The 14,887-nt window shown below is 42.3% G+C and overlaps 1 protein-coding gene across 1 annotated transcript; it reads left to right on the forward strand.

The window, feature by feature from the left end:
- Positions 1-1,721: 1,721 nt before the first annotated feature.
- Positions 1,722-13,418, forward strand: RANBP17 (RAN binding protein 17). Its single transcript, XM_050312489.1, is given in 7 exon segments — positions 1,722-1,830; positions 3,911-4,125; positions 5,270-5,363; positions 5,366-5,401; positions 12,145-12,187; positions 12,189-12,238; positions 13,408-13,418. Coding segments are annotated over 7 exon segments (498 nt in total). The 5' UTR covers positions 1,722-1,781.
- The last annotated feature ends 1,469 nt before the right edge of the window (positions 13,419-14,887 follow it).

Raw genomic sequence — 14,887 nt, forward strand, 5'->3', positions numbered from 1 at the left:
TGAATAATAAAAACAGGAAAGGGGAAAAGGCAAAAAACACTTTTCTCTATAAACGTGATACATTCTCACAACCCTTTGTTTAATCTCACCAAAGTCTTTTTATATCTTCATCTAATTCACACATGTTAAAATATGATTTAGTTGTATTATTATCCAAAGCGCTTATTGGTCTGGAGTCTGGAACAAGCCCTGCTGAAATGAAACTCAGCCATAAGGAAATCATTTTGGATTATAGCTTCTCCTGTAAAAGCAATTAAGGAGGAGAGCTGAAAGGAAAGCTGTGTGTCCTGACGTGCTCCCGTGGCTGGGGGGAGTGAGAGGAGGAGCTGGGAGGGCCCTGGGGTGCTGAGCCCTGGGGTGCTGAGCCCTGGGGGTGTTCTCTGCGGGCAGAGCAGCCCAGCCTGGGGTTGGCTGGCTCAGTACTTCCCTCTGCACACACACACACTTGTTCTTTGCCAGCTCCTTTGGTTGCACTAAGGAGTCTTTCAGTAATTAACTCATTAAAATTTGCAGCCAAATTCAAGGCTCTGTTTCCTCTCCAGCAGTTTCAGCAAGATCTTTAAAAATCCTTTTCTTATTCCTGTCAGAATTTTGTGTCAACACTGAGGCTCAGAGTACACGATTTTTGTGACATTGCTCTCAAATGCAGGGCAAAAAGTTGAATTAAAGGAAATTATTGAGAATTTTGAAAGTCAGTATATTTTAAGATGGTGCAATGCAATTTCTCCCACATTAAGAAGAAATTGGTGCAAGTTGGATTTTTTCATTCGATTTTTCACTCAGTAGAAACACTGGAACTTCACTGATTAGTCTCTATAGAGTTTTTGTTTTGACAGGAGCTATGAATTTCAAACACAATTTTTAAATCCAACATGTCAAATGTCACTTTTATGTTGATTTAATTTCTTTAAATTGTTTCTTTTAACAATAGGATACAATTTATAAAATTGTATTTTGGTCTTCCACTACAGGGATTATAAATGTAAGCATATCCTCAGTAGCTGAGGAGTTGTTCTTGACCTGATTCCAGGTACCTCAGTAAATTAGTTTATGTTCAGTAGTATCCATAGTGTGTAAAAATATTCCCCTGAAGCTCCTGCTAAATGTTGCAAGCAGATCATTCTTTTTTTATCTAGTCAGGCATGGCACTTCATATTTTTTTTCAATAACTGATGCTAAACCACTGCTGTGTTGGAGCCCTGCACCCTCCACATCACTCTGGGACCTGGCACCGCCCGGTCTTTCACCTCTGCTGCTCATTTGAAATCAGCAGTTCCCACTCTCAGGTCCTTTTAAAATGAGTCCATGAACACAGAACAGTTCTCTGTGTATTCTGTCCACTTGTAAAAAGCAGCTTTTAATGTCACACTAGACCCAAATTCTGCTCAGTGTTTCACTGGGGAAGGACAGTCCTTTGTGCTCACCAGTGGGTTTTGATCACTGGGTGAGGTTTTGGTGAAGTAATAAAAATGATGGAACACGAGCACTAGGGGATACCTGCTAGAATTCATGTTCCCAGGCTGAGGGACTCCAGTTTTTTCCAACTTCTCATTATCCATTTTTCACTTTGAATTCCAGTTAATTTCCATGTTAAGCACATAACTGCCTTCTTGACACACTAGTAAGCTCTTGCCATCTATTGTTGCTTATTACACCAGGTCCTTGAATGACCTGGGACTGTGAGATGTCATGCTTGGACAGCTCAGCTCCAAACCCAAGGCTGTTCCTCTCTTGGATCCAGAACTTTGCTCATTTCTGAAGCCAGGTGTGTGTTTGTGTTGATGAAGTCGAGATTTGCAGCAGTGAATTTAATAATGAAGACCAGCTCAGGTTAGTTTACAGCACTCTTTCCTTTCTGTCCCGTTTGTGCCCTGAGAATTGTACCATTCAACAGTGGTTTCCAAAAACAGTGTGTGCCTTCCCACTTGATCTCACACAACAGAATTTTATATTTCATTATATTAAAATAGCACACTGTACAAAGCTAAATGGACTTTAATTTTTTGGAAGTGTAATTCCTCAGTAACGTAAAGTATTAAATTAATATCCAGGAACACTAGAAGGCTTTCTTATTTTTCTGCTATGTTTTACATTTAAAAGAGATTTTGGATACCAATCCTGTTTAGTATAATAGAGATTTAGTACCATTTGGAGCTAATTACTGTGCAGCAGCAGTCACTGGAATGGTATCTCTTCCCCAGTTACACTGTCTTTGAGAATGCAGCACTTGAGTAAGAGGGGTGCTCACATGAGCATTTACAGTTGTCAAAACTACTCTATATTCTCATTAATAAATTTTTTGTTGTTTTATTAAGAAGGCTTGATTTTGATTTTAAGCGACCACCTTTCCTAGCTAAATGTTTGCTTTTCTTTTTCCTTCCATAATTCTAATTCACCATTCTGGCTTCTTACAGACCCTGGTTTCTTCCTCTATGCAATCCCTGATCACACTCCCAGTCTTTTTTTGTTAATCTATTTTTCCTTTACCACCTGATAGATAAATTACCTTGTACTTGCTAGAAGTGGTGAAAAACATGAATGTTTTAAACAGTAACCTATGTCTTTCCATCCTTGCATCAAATGACACCAAATGGGTGCTTAGAAACAAGATTTTTTTCCCCTTGTTTTTCTGATTATGTGATGTAAATTCATCATTACTGATAACCAATAGAATTAAAGAACAGGTAGATGATGTGCAAGTGGAAATTTGCATGGCTAGAAAGGAGAGCTGAGTAGAGACTGACCCAGTTTAATATTAGGCTTCAATACATACTAAATGATACTAATCTGTGTCATCTCAGGCAAGGTTGTAGGGCATTTTTTTAATTGCCTCAGATCAAAACTGCACCACCATAACTCCCTTTCCCAGCTGGCAATATTTGGATTGTGAACAGGTAATGCCCACTTTTCTCACTTCTCCTTGCTCCAGGTTGAGATCAGAGCCAGGACGAGGCGATGCCACACCGAGAGCAGACAAGCCAAGCGTCCTGTTTGTTGTGCTGTTGTTTATAGGAAGTTTTTTTTAAAAGTGTTATTTTCCACTGGTTAAAATTACCAAGAATGATGAGTAGCAACAAAGCAAAGACCTGGCAAGGTCAGCATGAGATGGGGTCAGCCTAGTCAGGCTGCTTCGTGGCAGGACAGGCGCTTCGGCTTTGCTGTGCTCGTGCCACTCATTTTGCTCACTTTCGTTAATTGCTTCAGGTTCCAAAAAAAAAAAAAAAACTGTCATGAAGACAAAATCACTCTGGGGTGCTGTGAAGATGAGCATTAAATTGTGATAAAGATACTTAGAAAGCTTGGTAATGAGACCTTGTGAACGTGGAGATTTGTACAGGGGGTTGCAGTGGGAGCTGCTGCACGGTGGATCCAAAGTCACAGCAACAACAAATATTTACCAGTAACTGTTATTTTTACATTATAAACATGAAGCTGAATTAAAAAGTTGTTCCCATCTGTGACTGGTAAAATAGAGGTTTTTGTAATGGACGTATTTGTTTTCTGAGGAATATATTTATTGTGTGTATACATCAGCAAGCATCCCAAGAGAGCGTTATGGTAATGGATCAAAACCAGGCTTTGCTGCAGCTTGAGAAACTATAAAACCATGTGTTGCAACTCTGTTCAGATTAAAGAATTCATGCTCATAGACTCAGTCATGGTGTGGCTGTACATCAATAATGGGAATTCCAGAGCTTGTATTTTAAATTTTGCATACTAATTGCTTAGTGGCTTTTAAGCTCTAATCATGCTTACTTAACAGATCTTTTACATCAAATGCAGAAACAATTTTTCTTCCAAATAGTAATGAAAATAAAGACAAAAATAATTTTAGATAGTGCTGTCAAAATATTTTAGATTTGCAGTTGCTTATTTAAGTTTCTTTCTTTCTTTCTTTTTATGAAAACAGCTAATCAGATCCTCTCTCTTGGGACTTTGTCAAAAGATCAGGTTTATCCATTGAAACTCAAGTGTATTTCCATCTGTTACTCTGCACTGAAGTCTGCCTTGTGTGGAAATTATGTCAGCTTCGGCATCTTCAAGTTGTACGGGGACAACCACTTTGACAATGCACTTCAGGCCTTTGTCAAAATGCTGCTTTCAGTATCCCACAGTGACCTGCTAGCAAGCAATTACTCATCTTGGGAGTCTTTATGTGAAACGTGAAGTAACACCACCACAGGCTTTGTATTGGTATAATGAGAGAGGGGGATGCAGAACGGCTCAAACAGAGTTTTCAGTTCAATTACTTGAATTTATTTACATAGTGACATCTGAAACACAGGTATGACTGAAGTGCCTTGTGAAATGGGAGCTTTTCCAGAACTCTAACTAGGCTTGTAAAAGAGAGAAATGCAATTTTATTTTCCTTTCTATACTTGCAAACCCGTTTCATTGTCTGCGTGCACTGTAAAGCATCCTCGTTTATCCAGCTACTCTGTAATTAGTTTCAATCTGCAAATTGTCACTGTGTACTCCCCATAAAATGGAAAAGTTTAAAATTAAAGTACACCATATTCCCACTTCTTCATGGGAAGACAACAGATCTTGATTATTTTCAGCCTGAATTTGAACTGGGCCTTTTTCTTCACGATACTTTAGTTCAGAGCTGTCACTGCCTTGCAGGAAGGCACAAATCTGGGATAGTTAAAAATCGTTAATACCCAGATTTATTTTTGCCACATAAAGAAAGTCCATGGAAGTGAGAAGTTGCTCTGAATTAAGGTTGGTGTATTGGCCTAATTGCACATTCCCAGCTATCCAACACTTAATTCCCTAAACCAGAGTCCTTAAGAGGAAGACACTGGTTGGACTGTGCTGATGTGTTCAAGCAGGTGTCTTTGCCTGTGCTGTTACAGGAGCTCACAGAAGCAGCAAAAAATGTCTGTGTCTGAGATGGTTTGGGGAAATCCGTGATATATCTTAGTGAGATTTCCTGCAGAGGGTCAGATATGCCTGGAGTCCTGGGCAAAACATTATCCTGCTCCTCCCACACTAACAGCATGTTGAATGGTGAAGCCCTGTACCATTTTTGGACTATCCTGAGCATATTTTAGACCAACAGCAAGTTACATCCAATGGTAAATTAGAAGAGTTAAAATCTACTGAAGACAGAAAAATATTTTAGCTCTATAAATATTCTGATTCATTAACTAATTTTATCGTATCATAAAATCTCTAAGATCATTCTTCTGTCATCTGTTAATGTTGTTAACATTAGTCAGTGGTAATATCTTCATTTTCTGTGAATGTGTACTCTTTTTTTCAGCAATATCAAAAACTAAACCAGTCTTATTATCCACTTTTGGAGTGTCTGACCCAAGATCATATGAGTTTCATTACCAGTTTAGAACCTCACATCTTATTCTGACCTCAATATCTGGAGGACTCACTGCAGAAGGTAAGAATTACTTAGACTTGGCTAAAGGAAGAATTCATGTATTTAGATATCTCAGATTTTCAAAGCAGCACATTCATTTGTACCTTAAAAAAATTAATATCAAGGGACAGTGGAAGATGCTGGCTTTTGAACATTTAAAGGATGTGACTGTTTTGGTTACTGTAGCCAAACCTGTTTTAAACCTGTAGATTTTTACAGATAGTGTTTTTAAATATTCTTTTCTTACAAGCCTGAATTGTTAAAATTAATAATGTGCCTCCACTAGAATTGTACTGAAAATTCATGCATTTGTTATTCAGAAGTAAAATATTAATGTGTGTACAAGTATCTGTGGGGTTTTGTTTTTATTTGATCGGCATGGCTGTTGTATAAATAACACTTGTTCTGCACAGCTGTGATGTGATTTGAGGAATGTAAAGGTATCTGCCTGTGGAAAAAAGAAACTTGTTACTCAGTACTTCCTGAATATGCTTTAGAAGAGAATCAGAGCCGGGGAAGGATACCTGGAGTAAGATACAAATACAGCAGGTCTGATTGCAATTCATTTAATTCACTTACACTGTTTAATTTTATGCTTTTGAACCAGATGACCGTCCAAACATTTGGGGTTTGGGCAGGGAGGTGACAGTCTAAAGCAATTTGGAACATGGAGAAGGAAACAGCATTTGTGGGAAATAAAAATAATTCATTCTGGTGACCCTGGAATACCATGCACAGTTTTTGACTGGGAAGCTGCTCAAAACTTTGAGTCGTATTTATCGGTTAGGCAGTTATTAGGGGGAGAAAAATAGGAATGTAGAACATTAGTGTGTGTAGATGTTCTTGTGTAATAGCTGGTGTTGCTCATCACTGCCCAGGGCCAGTCAAACCCCCAGGAGTGCAGGAAGGCAATGAGGCTCTCGGAGCACTCCTGTGCCAACACATTCAGCAGTTTGTGGGAGCCCTCTGAGAGGAGATGGGCAGTGCTGAACAAGTATTCAGGTCATTCTGTTATGTAACACCAAAACCCATCCTGTCCCAGATATTTTGGGTGCTTTGACACCGTTCTGCCCGCGGGCTGGTCCTGCTGGGACCCGCCTGTTGCTGGGCTGCAGGTGGATATATTGCACACTGAGCCTTGGCTTGGCCGACAGCTGCCAGCTCAGCTGACCCTGAGCTCTGTTATCCTCCACATCTCTTCCACTTGAGAGACTGGTTATGTTCATTTTTATAACTCACTAGCATACCAAGTTTAATTTACCCATCTCTTATGAAACTCAAACTGAACTAATGTAAAAGAGAGAGAAGAAAATGTAAAGGCTAAATAAGTTTTAGCTTTCAGGTGTTCTATTTATTCTCCCCTCTCAAAAAGGTAGGAGGGGTATGAAAAGTATGTCTTTCCAGCTTTAGCTTCAAACTTTTGTGGTTTAGGTATCTTGGAGTTTAATCATGGAGAATTACTAAATTTTTTAGGAATGTCTTAGGTAACTTGTATTCTGTAGAATTCCTAATATTCTGCTGAGAAAAGCATCAACAAAAATGTTAACAGCTTACTTTTTTTCATATTTCATAAGCCATAGATTTGTTTAGCCAGTGCTCTTCTTCAGTTCATCTCCATGTCCTTAATGCACCTAAAATAAATACAAATAAACAGAGGGTGGAATGTCATCCTTGGAGATATTTCTAAATACTGGACAAGGTCCTGAGGAACCTGTCTGGTGCAGACCCTGTTTTTGACAGGGTTTTGACAGGAGGTTGAATGGAGGATGGTCCCATTTGGTTTCTGCCTCCATCTTTAGGATCCTATGGGTATTTTTCACTTGTATTTGCTTCTTCTGTCCAAACTGCCTATGCAGCCCCTCATCTTTGGGAAGGTCTCTCACACAATTCAGAGCAGTACTTGATAGTTGAAGAAAAGCTCACCATGAGCTGGCAGTGAGCCCTGGTAGCCCAGAAAGCCAACAGAATGCTGGGCTGCATCCAAAGGAGCGTGGCCAGCAGGTCGAAGGAGGGGATGCTCCCCCTCCATCCTGCTCTCCTGAGACCTCCCCTGGAGTGCTGGGCACAGTTCTGGTGTTCCCAACACAAGAGGACCATGGAACTGTTGGAGCAAGGCCAGAGGAGGCCACAAGGTTGATAAGGAGCCTGGAGCACCTCCCCTACAAAGACAGGCTGAGAAAGTTGGGGCTGTTCAGCCTGGGGAAGAGAAGGTTGTGTGGGGACCTCACAGCAGCTTCCAGTGTCTGAAGGGGCTCCAGGAAAGCAGGAGAGGGACACTTTGTCAGGAACTGTAGGGACAGGACAAGGAGAAATGGGTACAAATAGAAAGAGGGGAAATTTAGATTAGATATTAGACAGAAATTCTTTACTGTGAGGGTGGGGAGGCTGTGGATGCCCCAACCCTGGCCGTGTTCAGGGCCAGGTTGGGCAAGGCCTTGAGCAACCTGGGCTCGTGAGAAGTGTCCCTGCCCATGGCAGGGGGTTTGGAACTGGGTGGTCTTTAAGGTTGCTTCCAACCCTTAACATTCTGTGATTCTATGATTCTATCTTAACTTCCCATGATCAGCCATCTGAAAAATGCTGCTTTTTTTCCCTTTCCATCTTGGAGTGATAAAGTGATTATTTTTCCTTTATATCATGTTTGTTAATACTGCATGTATCAAGAATTGATATTCAAGCCTGCCATTAAGTTCCTCATTTACATTAAAGAAACTTTATTTTCCATACTCCTATAATGACATATCCAGAAGAATTACTCTTTGGCTCTTAATGTTAATTTACTTGTTTTTAATCATCTCAAGAGTTAGTTGCCTACCTTTTATACCTTTTTAAATGTTGGTATTTTTGACATTACCTATTGTCAGACAGTGAAATATAAATTTATTTCCTGTGTGTTATTTAGTCACATACATCCTTCTGCCTTTGGAAAATGGGTAAGTAGATCCAAGCATTGCCTTTTTCACTGAATTGTATCAGTGCCACAAGAACATCTCAGAATAGTAGGGCTCAGGGCTATAAGCCATCTGAGGGGAAATTGTGTTTTAAACTGATTAGAACATAGAAGTCATTTTTAGAAATGTTTATAAAAATTAAATAGCTGTCTTTTTATTTTAAAAATTAAATACCAGGAGACCACTTCTCTTTCACAGAAAACAGTGTATGACTTTTTTTCCTCTATTCTCTTTACGTATGTGAAACCTTTGAGACTCTCATTGTTGTCAGCTGCAGGACAAACAGTCCCCAAATCCTTTTTTCTGAGGAGTGTTCATTCTGCTGCTGAGTAAATACCTTGCCTGATTCCCCACTTTATAAGCACTGTGAAGGAATATGTATTCCTTCTGAGGCACCTTGCTGTAAATCAGCTGTAATGGAAGCCCTCATCTGAGCTTTTATTGGGAGGATAAACACTCCAATAGTTCCCTTCTAAAGTGTTTACCTGGCTTTTTCACAGCTGACTCAGTGGATCAGAGCCTTTTAAGGCAGTCTGCCTGGCATGTTGTCACTAATCTCTGCAAAGCTTTTCTAATTCTCATATGATTAATAGTATAGTGTGCTATTCATTGAGGAAAAAGTAAAACATTTTGCCTGTCTTGCTGCCTAATTTAGATGTTAAATTGCTAAATCCATTTACTTTCCAGGTTTAGTCTCAAAGGCAAAGAATGCCGGTATTGAACTATAAGCAGTTGATGGACATGGAAAATACCATTTAACTCCCTCTCCTTGCCTTTATGTGAAAAACAAAACAAAATCTTTTAATTTGCACAGATTCAGCAATGCTGTTGAACTGTTGAAAAGCAATTCCCCTTCATCTTGCTGTTGTCATATTGCTGAGACCAAAAGCCATCCTCCAGTCTTCTGGGGCTTTTGTTGGCTTTTCTAAAATAACCTGACCCGCTCTAACATACATGCTCAACTTGCAGCTACTTGAGCTAATGGCTGATTGGAATTGCATAGATCAGGCAAAACCACACAGATAACAAAGAAGTGCATGTAAGGTTAGTCCCCAAACATGAAATGAGTGCACACTGGCAAAGGAGAAACCCCAAGAGCTGGTGCCAGAGTCATCATTCATGTCCTCTGCCCGTCACCAGCCCCACCTCGCCATCAGGGAGGTCCAGAGAGCTCAGTTTTGCTTGACAAAGCTGCTGAACTGTTGCTGGGCCCATGCTGGCACACACAGAGCTGGCTGTGGTGTTTCTGTAAATTATTAGTTCACAGGTGATGGAGCTGAGTCGACCAGAAATGAGAAACACGGTTTGACTGCATTTTTCCTGATTATCCCATGCTTTTATCTCAGTTTCTTTTATAATTCTATCTTTATTCTGTCTTCTCACCCATTTATCTGTCCATAGCCTAGAACTGGTAGCTCCTCATTGCTCCTGTTTGTTCTATTTATTTAGTTGGCTTGTCTCACTAAGATTTAGTGAGAACACTATTCAGCCCAGCACAGGGTTCCACGTGCCCAGAAGAGTCATTCAAGGGAGTTTGCTTGACACTCCCTGTCTGCAATCAAAAGGAAAAATGAGCATAGGGAAGCATATTTGATATATAGTTATGGGCAAATTTAAGTAGCTCTTAACACTCATATCAGATTCTCATGAGCAAATGATAGTGTGGACCTGTCTGCTGTCCTGCTAAAATCACTTACTGTCGAATGTAAAATACCTACTTGTACAGTATCAGCATGTTTAGAACTACTGCTGTTTTGTAAACTGATGATAGTGATTTACTTTGTATTATTCAATTTAAAAAGAAATAGAGTTAAGCACTGGTTAGGAAATACAGCAGAGCCCTCCTATGAAATATGTATTTTCAAATCTCTCTCTCGTTGTTATTGATGGTGATTCAATTCCACCATGAATTGCATTTCTAGTTTACATGCAGGACTATTTTGGTTAAGAACATGGTAGTGCTGCCTTTGCTTTGGCAAGATGGACAGCTTTGAGCTCAGCTTTGCTCCAGCAATGTCTTGCCCTCCTGCCCTGTTGGGTTCAGCCCTCGGAAGCTCAGCAGTCCCGTGGAGACAGAGGTGAGATGCTCCAGCTCATTTCTGTGAGCTGTTAGATCACTCCCAGCTCTGGCTGCTGAATCAGCCTTAGGACTTGTATCTTCTCTACCTGGAAATGCCCCTTGAGTGTTTCCTCCAAAACACCCTTAGCAAGATACAGTCAGGATTTCAGTGGTGAAGGGTTAATAGTGTCAGCACAGAGCTTAAGGAGTTAAACAGACACAGATCAAAATACTTCAGGGTCTAGAGGGATGTGTTTAAATGAACACTGCAAGGCTGGCAGGCCTCCAAATTAGCACAGTTTAAAGAATTCAAGGTACATTTAATTGGATCCTTCTAATCCCTTTTCCCTTAGAATGAGCATTTTAACAGTTTAATTCCTTTTGCAACCCCCACATCCCTTACTCCAGTGGCCCATCTAAAATAAATACTGTGAACTATAAAAGGCCTAGGCAAGTTCTTGCTGAAGCCAGTGGCAACAGGATGGAGTCCTCAACGCTCCACTCGTTTGGATGTGATGTTTGGAATTGCAGAGCATATCAGATAGGGCTAGACCTTGCACCCAGCAGTTAAGCTGCTGCACGTACGTGAGGAGCTTCCATCAGCTGGTGTTGGGATGGGACCCACAGTGGTCAAACATGTGGCCCTGGCCAGGATGGCAGAATGGGAGCTGGGAGGCAGCACAAGGGTCCATGTCCAGGGTTCCCAAGGAGTCTCTTGGTGCCAGGACAGAGGAAACAGCCCCTGGGCAGGGGAAGGTGCCCTGCTGTTTGCCAGAGGAAGTTTAAGAGGAGCCTGCATGAGAACCATGGGCCACTGTTTTTAATGTATTTAAACTGTATTTAATGTACTTTAACCCACTTGAATTACAGTGTTTAAACAAAATTACTAACTGTCTGTTTTGTGATGACCTTTTTACTGCCCTTAATGGCCCTTGTTCAGTGTTTGACGCCTGGCATGGATTGTAAGCTCCTTGGGGCAGAGAAGCACAGTGGCACACTACTTGAGAAAAGCCTGGACAGCAGTTCTCTACTTGGTTTAATCTTGTCTTCTCAGTAGGCAGATCCAATCAGAATTTTAGTTTCCAGGGATCTGGAGTCTTCTGAATGTGAAGCTGAATATTAATAAAATCTTAGCCCTCATCCTGCACTTCCCAGTACGCAGAGGGACCACTGTATTGACATCTATAAAAGACAGTCTCTGGAGTTAAAGAATCCTTAGCTTCTGGAATTACCAATCCCCCAACAGCGAAGTTTAATACCACTGTTCCTTAGTAAAAGCAGTCTTCAAAGCTACTCAGCCTATGTGTCAAAACTGGGCTTGTCCATTTATCAGTTAGCCAAAGAGAGTAAATGCTGAGCTCTCCAAGTACTTTAAAATGTCATTATTAGTTATTCTTTTGGAGCCCCTGGTGGTCTAGTGGTAAAGGCGCGGCGCTATCACCGCAGAGACCCGGGTTCGATTCCCGGTCAGGGCCACTCCCGGGCAGGTGGAGCTCGTTAGCCCTTAAAGGCAACCCACCTACGTCCTAAGGACCTCACTGCCACCGTCCAAGCTTGCTTGGCCCCGGCAGATGAACCTTAGGATTAAAGGGTGGGCTCAGTTCCGCGCACACTGTGTCTCACCTAAAAAATCCAATGCGCAGGCTGGAAGGTGTAAAGACCTTCCCCGGATCTTCGCTTGCAAAGACTGGCCATTATATTAGTTATTCTTCTATAGAAACAATTTCAAAACTTCATTTTCATTTTTTGTACAGATGTGATTGTCTCCTCCAGCTGTTGTGCTGGTTTAGATACATTGTCACCACCTCTTCAGGAACCTTGCTAAAGAGGACAAGAAGACTCTCATATGTACCCATGTATTATATATTACATATAGTACATATGTATTATTGCATTTCTGAATTTTCCTGATTTTTTTTGTGGTACTGAACACCAAGGTAGCACTGGCTATTTCAGGACAGAACAAACCTCCCTGTGCTGGTAGGCAACCCTGAGTAGCTTCAGCCACGTTCTCATGACAACCAAAGACTGGGGGTGTTTTTTATCGTGCTGAAGAGTGTAGGATCTGTACTTGGCTGTACAGTATCTTACAACCTGGTGTTTCATTTTGGCTCATAAAAGACGTGTGTGAGATCATCAGTACGTTTGTATAGACAATTGGGAAGGAAAGTCTCTCAAGTATTTTAGGAGGATGAAGAACAAATTCTGGTGTTGAACCACATTTTGGTGATGAAATGTGTAAATTGAATGTGTGCTGTCAAGTTTGAATATTTTATTTTGCAGTAGGTGACTCTGGGATTTTTTTTTTTTACAATAGAAATTAAATCTCATGCATCTGAAAAGGAAGTGGCCGCTGTACTGTTTAGGAGCCCCTTCCCAGCTCCCCCAGTTTTTCCCAGCCCTAGTACATTAGAGGGAGATCAGGATGTTCATAGCTACAGATCCCCACGTTTGCTCTGTGCCCTTAAAATCTCATTAAACTATTTGAAAACATGCATTTACAAGAATCTCTGCATTCCCAATGCAGCTGCAGAGATGCTCTTTTAGGAGGTGGGTTTCACAGGCCAGGAGGCTTTTGATGGAAACGGAAGAAGTTATTAACAAAATGCAGATGACTGGTCATCTTCGTGTTTCCCTAAGAGGTAGGTGTCACTTGGAAAAAACTTGGCATGCAATCAGTTACTGCTGGCGTTTGCCTCCTGTTCTAGCTGAAGGTGAAAAGGAACTAATGGTAGCTAATCTATTCCTGGCGCTATATTGTGAGAATATTAGTGATGTTTGTTATCAGAGTTGTTATCAGAATAGGATGATTCCCGTGTCATATTGCAGGTTCTTATGTTCCACATGGCCAGCAGGGGTTTCATGGCAGCAGCAGTGAGCGCTGGGGTCTGTCGGATTGCTCCGTGCTCTGCCACGTGCCATGGTTGAAGGGAAGGGGCAGGGCACAAGCTCTGGGCTCTGGGCAATCCTGATGTAATACTTTGTCTGTTAATACACAGTAATCTTTCACTTTACAGCGTATGACTAGGCGGTGATCTGTCTTTATTAACTTCAAATTCTGCAGAATACGTTATATTTATTTTGAATGCAGGCTTTCACATACTCTTTTAAATATTAATGGCTGGTCTCCAGCAGTCAGCATAAATATGATTTGCATTAGCACTAGTCATATCATATTGAGTGCCTTTGATGTCAACTACTCAGGGTACTAATATCTGACATCATCTCCCGAGGTCACTGACAACTTTGACCTTTATTCTCATGCACAGTTTCTGTAGTCTCAGAAGCTCTTTTGAATTGATTTGAAATTTTGACTCTTCCCTTTATGAGGCAGTAAAATTGATAATTATTCAGATGGGAACTGAGCACTGAGCGAAAAATCAATTCCACCCGCTCTCTACTGCGTATAAAATTACTTCTGAGTCTGCCGGACTGAACGGATGGCCAAGGTAAAAGCAGCAGGCAGGAATAGTGGAGAGGATTAGCTGGACGAAACTAATAGCCTAAAGGGATGGCTTTGGAGATGAGGGAGTGTGCCGGTTGGGGGTTATTATCAGCAATGATGGGACTCATTGATCATATGTTTACATCAGGTTTCCATTGGGTTATAAATCAGCCCTGAATAGAAACGGAACCCAGGGCCTCGCGCTACCGGAGGGACGGCGAATTAGATTATTCTCACTTTCACACTCAGATGAAAAGTGAGACATTGATTATTCATCGGCTGGCCATTAAACACTGGGTTTATAGATGATTTGACTATCGTGGAAGCTAATGAACAAGATTGCTGCTTCCTAACCAGCGGTTTCAGTTTTCAGGACATCTGTTTGGGCTCAGTAATGCGTAACCCTGTTAAGGACTGGGTCACAGGCACTTAACGGCGATGAAAAACTGGGCCCTGGTGGCGAAGTGAGCTCCGGTTTGGAGGTCTGTACCTGCGCTGCTGCCGCAGAGAGTTGCTGGTCAGGTCTCGGGTTGCCGGGGGGGCTCCGGCAGTAGCTGGGTAATGACCTGTCCCCGCTCGGGTCCTGCCCTGCGGGTGCTCCCCGCGGACCGTGCGGGGGCGGCCCGGGCCGGGGATGCTCCCGGCGGGGACAGCGGCGGGGCCGGGCAGGGGCGGCTCCGGGGCAGCCACGGGAAGCGTGGCTCTCCCACGGGGAGCTCTCCCGTGGCTCTCCCGCCGCCTCCGCCCGGCTCGGCCGCGTGTGCGGGTGTCCCGCTGCTCCAGAGCCTGCCCGGCGTCACTGCCCCGCGGGTCCGGCCGGGCGGCATCATCATGATCATCATCATCATCATCATCATCACCACCACTATCATCATCATCTCCATCACCCCGCCCCGCTCCCGCCCCGCGCCGCAGCCGCGCTCCGGAGTGTCCGTGCCCCAGCCCTGCCCGAGCCTCGAGCAGCAGAGCTGGGTGACTGCCCCGAGACCGTACAAAGAGAGATCCAAAGAGAACACGGAAGCGAAACAGCTCCTTAATGTTCGGGGGCAAGT

This window comes from Myiozetetes cayanensis, unplaced genomic scaffold, assembly GCF_022539395.1.
Source record: "Myiozetetes cayanensis isolate MyiCay16 unplaced genomic scaffold, myiCay2020 scf17, whole genome shotgun sequence".
Lineage (NCBI taxonomy): Eukaryota > Metazoa > Chordata > Aves > Passeriformes > Tyrannidae > Myiozetetes > Myiozetetes cayanensis.